The following is an 8448-nucleotide window of genomic DNA, read 5'->3' on the forward strand; positions in this document are numbered from 1 at the left end:
GACTGGATTCTGTGGTCCAGTTGTCATCTGTATTATTATTCTTTTACTTCACACTGTTATTTGTGATGCTTCCGTGACTTTGTGACCTTGGGCAAATACTCTATGCCTCTCTTTTTCCACCCATAAAATAGACCTACTTTACTGAGTTGTTGCAGGGCTCCCCAGAGATAAGAGTGAAAGCATGTTTGGAGGTGGAAAAGTATCCAGTGCTGGAGAACATTCTCACCCCAGTCAGAGCCCATCTGAACACAACATGGCATGGGCACAAGAAGCAGGCCCCCCCTTGAAGACGCTCTGTTTCAGTTGGGAGGCTAGAACAGCAGGGCCTGAAACTATTTCTATCCCAGAGCTCCAATTCTGATAAACACAAATGACTGTGCTCTGCCTACTCAGGGGACTACTGTGAGGATCAAGAGCTGGTGCTAAGTCGGTAGGAATTCCACAGAGCCTGGGGCAGCCTTTGCTCCCATCCTCACAAAGCACATTTCCCCTGTTTCTCCAGGAAAGGTTTCACAGGGGTAGTCATTGTCCGTTGCCCAGTTTTGAACCACAGAGCAAAGAAGAATCTAGCTTCCTATAAGGTGAAATGAAAAAAAAAAAAAGACACAATTTCCTATCCCCTACAGATGTTCTCAAGTAAAGGAATTTTCTAAATGCTAAAAGCTGCACAGAGCCTAAATTATCAGCTGGAACAAGGAAAGTACATAAAGAGTTTTAAAAAATAAATACTCCTGTTAAGCGCCATCGGCTCACAAGCCAGCACTCCGGCGGACGGCAAATGGAAACCCTATACTGCTCTCAGGAAGAAAGGGGCTGTCCCTGATTTCTTTCCGTCTAGGCAGAGATAACCCAGAGGGAGACAGTGGACTCTCTGGCCCTGCGCTTTTAAAACGGCAAGACGGAAAACAATCTCGGCTGGCATCCGGGATCCTCCTAAGGGGACCGGCCGCTGGATGCCAGCGGCCTAGCTCAAACGGCCCGCCCCGCCGGGATTCCGGCTCCGGCCGCAGCGCGTTCCCGCGCAGGCGCCAGCTGTGCCGCCCCTCCCCCATGGGCCCTGCCCACAGGCCCAACGGCCGCCGCGGCCTCGCCCTCGCGCCGGCCCAGGTGGCGGGTGCGCGCGCCGGCCCAGGTGACTCCCGGCCGGCCCCGCCTCCAAGCGGGAGAAACCATCTCCTCAGGCGGGGGGAGAGCAGGGCCCTGCGGCTTCTCACACCGGAAAAGGAAGTCCGAGGCGCCGGAAGTGGAAGGCTTTCTGGGTAATTCGCTGTTTACTTCCTGCGGCTGAGGAATCCGTGGCCTAGTCCTTCGCTGTTCTTTTGTTGGAGAGGATGGCCTTGGAGACGGTGCCGAAGGACCTGCGGCATCTGCGGGCTTGTTTGCTGTGTTCGCTGGTCAAGGTGTCCTTCGGGGAGCTGGTGTAGGGGCGATGGGGGAATTAAAGTGGGGGAAAACGTGGAACGGGCCTGGGGGATAGCGAAGAGTAAATTGAGGTCTAGGACCCCGGGTTTGGCGGGAGGTGTGGGAAGCTGCTGGAGGCCATTGTTTAAGTATAGGAACGCAGGCAGTCTTTTCATTCTTTTGACTCCTCAGCTAGTATAGGTCTGATCCTTAACAGACGTTCAGCGAATTTCTGTTGAAGCCGAAGGCCACTGGGAGTCAGATGAGGGTAGGAATCTGCAGCCAAAGGAGTAGTCGAGAAAATGCCTGGGCCCGAGGAGACTAGGGAAAGGAATAGGTAAAACGCAGTTAGGAACAAGAGAGGGAGGACTGTGAGGGTGGGTGGAACTTTAGGAATGGGGCTGTGGGAGTGGTGGGTGGGGAACCAGATGAGACAGAACCAGCATAGGGAGCCTTCTGCTTGACCAGGTAGAAGTATGTAGAGCGCTACTTATTCTTTTGGCCTTGTTTATGCTCCCCCCTACCCTCTTCTTTCCCCCTCCCAGACTATAGACCAGTTTGAATATGATGGCTGTGACAATTGTGATGCATACCTTCAGATGAAGGGTAACCGGGAGATGGTATATGACTGCACCAGCTCTTCCTTTGACGGGTAAGCCCCTTTAGATTCCTTCGTTTACTTTTTGGTTACGCCCACCCCACCCCACCCCACCCAGTAAATGTGAGGCAGAATTTTGAGACCATGATCCTCGATGTTCTCAGTTATTTTGAAACACACTAGTTCTGTGCTGTCCAGTACAGTAGCCACTAGCCATGTGTGGCATTGAGCACTTGAAATGTGGGTAGTCCAAACTGAGTTATGCTCTAAGTGTAAAACATACACTAGATTGACAAGATTCAGAACAAGGAAAAAGAATGTAAAATATTTTAATTTTTTAAATATAAATTATATACCCAAATGGTAATTCTTTGGGTATACTGGGTTAAATGAATATGTTAATTAATTTCACCCTTTTGTCTTTACTCATAAATGTGGCTACTAGAAAATTTTAAATGACTTGTGTGGTTTTTACTTATTTCTGCTGGACAGTTCTTCATTAAACTGTCAGTTCATTGGTGGTAGGGACTGTGTTTATCTTGTGCACACTGATCTGGCACACGGCCTGGAAGGTTGCAGAGGGCTAAGAAATGTTTGTTGAATGCATGAAGGTTCTTTCTGAAAATGAAGGTAAGGTAAGGTGCAGTAATGGCAAATTATTACCTGAAAGGTGATGCTGTTAGATATGTCATCTAAGAGACCCCATAAGAAAAGTTTTCCCTTTGTGAGATTCTTCAATGGGGAGAAGGAGAAATGAGAATAGCAAAAGTGGCCAGGTCTTAGGTTTTTTTCCCCCAAAGTAGGAGCCAGAGGGCAGTTTTCTTTGTGGGTTAAGGAGATCCTGTGTCTTTTGGCCTTAGGCCAATTAAGGATTTACACACAGGGGTGCCTGGGTGGCTCAGTAAGTTAAGTGTCCAATTCTTGATTTCAGTTCAGGTCATGATCTCAGGGTAGTGAGATTGAGCCCCATTTTGGGCTCCGCACTCAGCAGGAAGTCTGCTTCAGATTCTCTCTCTCCCTCTGCCCCTCCCCTTGTGTGCTCTTTCTCTCAAATAAATGAATCTTAAAAAAAAAAAAATTTACACACAAACTGGGCTCAAATCCAGTACTTAGTATACTTCCTTCAAGGTGAGGCCAACTCCATCCATTCCTTATTTGACTTCCTTTAAGGAAGAATGAAGGATTGGTCAAAAAAGATGTTGCCGTGGAACCTTACTTCTTTTTTTTTTTTTTTTTTTTTTTTTTTTTTTTTAAAGATTTCATTTATTTATTCGACAGAGATAGAGACAGCCAGCGAGAGAGGGAACACAAGCAGGGGGAGTGGGAGAGGAAGAAGCAGGCTCATAGCGGAAGAGCCTGACGTGGGGCTCGATCCCAGAACGCTGGGATCACGCCCTGAGCCGAAGGCAGACGCTCAACCGCTGTGCCACCCAGGCGCCCCCGTGGAACCTTACTTCTTACACATGCATGTGCACAGTCAGTACTCTGGTTCCTTTGTTGATTTGTTAGCAGCGTAACAAAATGGCTAACAAATGAATAAAGGGACTTCCATCTATGGTAAAGTACTTATGGTGGCTGCTGTGAGGGATGTCAAGAGTTACACAGTGATGCACTTACTAGTAAGAGAGACGCAGTGTAAAGTTTCGCATATTAGAGTTTGTTTAAAAATTGGCAAAATTTGTGTGACAGAAAATTTACTTTTTAAAAATTTTTATTTATTTGAGAGAGAGAGAGAGCACAAGCAGGGTAGCGGGGAAGGGAGAAGCAGACCCCCCTTTGAGCAGGGACCCTGACAAGGGGCTTGATCCCAGGACCCTGAGACCATGACCTGAGCCGAAGGCAGACGCTTAACCTACTGAGCCACCCAGGCGCCCCTGAAAATTTACCCTTTTTAAGTGTAGAATTCAGTGGTATTAAGTATATTCACATTGTGCAGTCATCACTACCATCCATGTCCAGAACTTTTCTCATCGTATTTTCGCCTCCCCACAGCCCTTGGCAGTTACCATTCTCCTTTCTTTCTGTATGAATTTCTTGTTTTGTTTTGTTTTTTGGTTAAGATTTTATTTATGTATTTATTTGACAGAGTGCAAGAGAGCACCAGTGGGGGAGTGGCAGAGGGAGAGGGAGAAGCTGAGCAGGGAGCCCAGCTTGGGGCTGGATCCCAGGACCCTGGGATTATGACCTGAGCTCAAGGCAGATACTTAATCGACTCGAGCCACCTGGACGCCCCTCTTGCTGTCTGAATTTGAAGTGTGCTATAGTTGCTTCATATAAGTGGAATCATATGATATTTGTCCTTTTGTGCCTGGCTCATTACATTTACCATCGTATCTTCAAGGTTTATCTGTATTGTAGTATGTGTCCGAATTTTCCTTTAAAGCTGAATAATCCCATTATATACGCTACACTGTATCCATTTATCTGTGGATAGGCTCTTGGGTTGGTTCTGTCTTTTGGCTGTTAGGAATAATGCTGCTATGAACATGGGTTTACAAATATCTGGTCAAGTCCCTGCGTTCACTTCTTTAGGGTATGTATCCAGAAGTGGAATTGCTGAGTCATTCTGTTTAATATTTAGGGGAACTGCCATACTGTTTTTTACAGTGGCAGCACCGTTTTCTGTTCCCACCAGCAGTGTGCGGCGGTTCCAGTTTCTCCACACCCCTGCCAGTGCTTGTTATTTTTTGTTTTATGTTTTGTTTTGGTTTTGATAGTATCTACCCTATTGGACGTGAAGTGATGTTGTTTTGGTTTTGATTGCCTTTCCCTAATGATTAGTGATGTTAAGCATCTTTTTATGTGCTTATTGGCCATTTTTCTGTCATCTTCAGAAAAATGCCTCTTCAGATCCGTTGCCCACTTTCGAAGCAGGTTATTTGATTATTGTTGTAAGAGTTGGTTGTGTATTCTGGTGCATATTAGATTTTGGAAAATGGGTATATCAAGGGCTAAAGGAGATCAGAGGAGGGCCAGATGAACTCAGCCAGAGCAGAGGAGATAGCATGTGAATCAGGCCCTGAAAGAAAGAAGTACTGGATTTTTGAGGAGGTCGAGGTGAGAGAGCATTTTAGTGAAAGCATTCTAAACAAGGGAATGACTTGAGAATCATGGGGTGGGAAAACCAGGGTATGTTTGGAGAATGGTGAGGATTCTGTTGAGTTTAAATCATAAGGTTGGGTGACAGGCACTGTAAGGCTAGGAAGATTGCTTGTGAAGAACAGAAGAGAACATCCAGACAACGGCCTGTGTGTGTGCCTGTCCCTGCTCAGTGTGCCGGTCCAGGCGTTACCCTGCTTAACCACCTCAGAGGGTGGGGTCACTTCCACTCCCAGCAGATGGCTGAGAATGTAGGATTTGGATGGGGAGGGAGGCTCCCCAAATAAGAATCCAGGATTGTTGCCAAGACAAGAGGGAATGCTTATTGGGAAGGCAGTTGACAAATTCAGTATCTAGAACAGATCTGTCACAGTAGGCAGTCAGCAAGCATTTGATTGAATGAATGAATGACAGAAATGACCTCTGTAGCTTCTGAAAGTACCTGATGTTTACCTGGCAAGCTCAAGTGGCAGCCTTCTGGCCCTTACGTGGCCTTTCTGTTGCCTGTGCTCTAGGATCAGAGATATCCAGGGAAGAACTATTAGGATAATTAGGAGAGCTAATGCTTATTTAGCACCTACTCTGTGCCAGGTGTTTGTCAAGCATTAGCTCAGTATTCGAGTCTCATCCCACAAAATTCTGAGACGGGTCTCCCTACGTGTGTTAGGCTCTACAGCTCATCAGAGGCAGACTTTGGCCAAGTCTTACTTCTTCCTGGTAGGAGGATCTATGGTTTTCCTTCACCCTCCCGCTTTGTACTAGGGCCCAGCCCCCTAGTGGTCATGTCGCTTGCTTGGAATTAGTAGCACTGGCCATCTACTTTTAAAGATTTTACTTATTTATTTGACAGAGATAGAGACAGCCAGCGAGAGAGGGAACTCAAGCAGGGGGGAGTGGGAGAGGAAGAAGCAGGCTCATAGCGGAAGAGCCTGATGTGGGGCTCGATCCCACAACACCGGGATCACGCCCTGAGCCGAAGGCAGACGCTTAACGACTGAGCCACCCAGGCGCCCCTGGCCATCTACTTTTAAAGCCATCCCTTTTCCCAGAGAACCTGGGCTAAGATGTGTTTGAGCCTGATGAGCTTGTCCTTTGGGAAGGACCTGTGACTGACCTGTGCTTGGCGGGCAAGTCAGTACTAACTTCGGGTCAGCCCCTTCCCAGCATTAGTAGTCCATTTCCCCTGCTTTTTAGTTGAGACCCAGTACTTGGCTTTTTCCTGTGTTTCCTTTCCCAGCACTATTTTGCTGGCTGGCAGCAGAGTAAAGTGGCATTTTCCTCCATCTCTCTCTCCTGTGGTAGGGGAGGCTCAGGCTGACTCTGTTTCTTTTCCCTTCCCAGAATCATTGCGATGATGAGTCCAGAGGACAGCTGGGTCTCCAAGTGGCAGCGAGTCAGTACGTATTTCCCTTTCTCCTTATCCTGGCCCGTGTTGTTGCTGCTCCTCGGGTCTGGTGGGGGAGTCGCAAATCAGGGGATAAGTGGCCGCACAGTGAAACAGATGGGGTTGTAGGAAACATGAGGAAAGTGTCCTGTGCCCTGTCGTTCAACATCGGAGCCAAAAGAAGTGTTTGCTCTTCTCTTGGAGTTGCAGAATTCCTTTCAGTTTTAGCTTAAACCTCCTATTTGTTTTTAGACTCAACTTGCTCTCACTGCTGTCTCTTTTTCTTTTTTCATAGGTAGCTTTAAGCCGGGTGTGTATGCAGTGTCAGTCACTGGTCGCCTTCCCCAAGGTAATCATCATCGTCACAACAGCCAGTGTTCACCTACTGCAGCAAGCTCTCTGGAAGTCCTTTATGTGACTGCACGCTAGTCCTCACAACTCTGTGAGGGAACTGAGGCACAGAGAGCTTAAATAACTTGCCCAAGGTTATCCTGCTAAAAAGTGAGGAGCTAGAATTTGCACCCAGACATTTTGACCCCAGAATCCTTGGTTTCAGTGACTACAGTGTGTCTCCCTTTTCCTTCTCATTCTTACCAAGTCATTACCAAACACGTGCCTGGATCTTCAGTGGTAATAAGCCAATAGAAGCAGGACTGTTGGTGAGCTGTGTCGGAACTCCCGATTGCTTAGGAACACCTTCTTCCTTCCTCCCTTTCCCACCCCCCACCAAAGTGGTAGGAGAAGGAGCTTTCTTATCCTCCGGAATCTTCCTCTCTCACAGAGCTGTTTCTTTTCCTGCTGCAGGAATCGTGCGAGAGCTGAAAAGTCGAGGAGTGGCTTACAAATCCAGAGACACAGCTATAAAGACCTAGCAAGATGCGTGGCTGCCAGCATCTTTGCTCCCCACCTCCTGCATCTTATTTTTTGTTACGGAACTAAATGGACAGAACTTGAGATACTCCCCACGCTCCAACTCTGAGACTCAGCAGGCTGTTGAGAGAGTACCTCACAGCGTGTCCCTGGGCCATTTTACCTTTGGACTGCTGGTGGGGGTGGGGGTGGTTTGGGCTGGTGGATTAACAGAGACTGAATTGAATGGGGGATAGGAGACCCAGTCTGAGCCCTTGCCCATGGGTAGGACTCTGGGTCAAATGCCAATAAACACGAACCCCTAGGAAAGTTCTTAAGCCCACGACAGATGCCTTGCCACCTCCTCCTTTTTACCTGGGCACAAGAAGAACTCAGTTAACCCTGTAAGCACTTTTCCAGAGCAGCAGAGGCCCTCCTCCCCATTACCCATCTTTCAGCTTTTCGGGGTTGCGGCCTTTCTAGTGTGCTTCCTTGGGTCTTGTTGGAAGGTCTGCTGTCCTGAGTGTAGGCAGCCCCATCAAGCTGGAGTCCTGGTGTCTGGGGGTTGCAGACTTGCTCTAGGCCTGGCACAGCAAGTGTCTTTTGAAGGAAAGCCGGAGGCTTCTTAGTATTCTTTGCCTGTTGACCATATTTAATACCGTCCCCCACTCTCTTTTTTTCTTCTTCTTTTTACTGCTCTTTTTCTATCTTAGGCCAGTCAGTGGTACCCATGACCCTCCCTTGCCCACCTACACATATTCTGCTGCATTTCTCTTAACTGGAGACCCTCAGGTGGCTGCTGGGTCTTGGCCCCGTTAGTTTTTGCCTCTGCAGGAATTGGGCCCCCCCCTTTCCCCTCTGGCCTAGTAGGAGGTTTTGATACCAAGTTACGGGTCAAGGTGAGTTATTTGTTTCAGAATGAAAAAGTTACCATAAATTCTCATTTACTTAAATCCACAAAGAATTCTATTACTATCCCCATATTGATTCCCTAGGTTTCTTGTTCTCCATCTGTAAAACAGTGATAACACTCTGCCTGTTTACCTTAGTATTGTGATTACAAAAACGAAGCAATGTGAAAAATCTAGAACTTAGGTTTTATAAAAAGTAAAATTCA

The 8448-nt window shown here is 47.4% G+C and overlaps 1 protein-coding gene across 1 annotated transcript; it reads left to right on the forward strand.

The window, feature by feature from the left end:
• The first annotated feature begins 1331 nt into the window (after window positions 1–1331).
• SUPT4H1 (SPT4 homolog, DSIF elongation factor subunit) lies at window positions 1332–8448 on the forward strand. Its single transcript, XM_002929398.4, has 5 exons — window positions 1332–1400; window positions 1947–2053; window positions 6440–6495; window positions 6778–6831; window positions 7287–8448. The coding sequence occupies exons 1-5, from the start codon at window positions 1332–1334 to the stop codon at window positions 7352–7354; spliced, it is 354 nt and encodes a 117-aa protein (XP_002929444.1). The 3' UTR covers window positions 7355–8448.

Source organism: Ailuropoda melanoleuca, chromosome 13, assembly GCF_002007445.2.
Source record: "Ailuropoda melanoleuca isolate Jingjing chromosome 13, ASM200744v2, whole genome shotgun sequence".
Taxonomy (NCBI): Eukaryota; Metazoa; Chordata; class Mammalia; order Carnivora; family Ursidae; genus Ailuropoda; species Ailuropoda melanoleuca.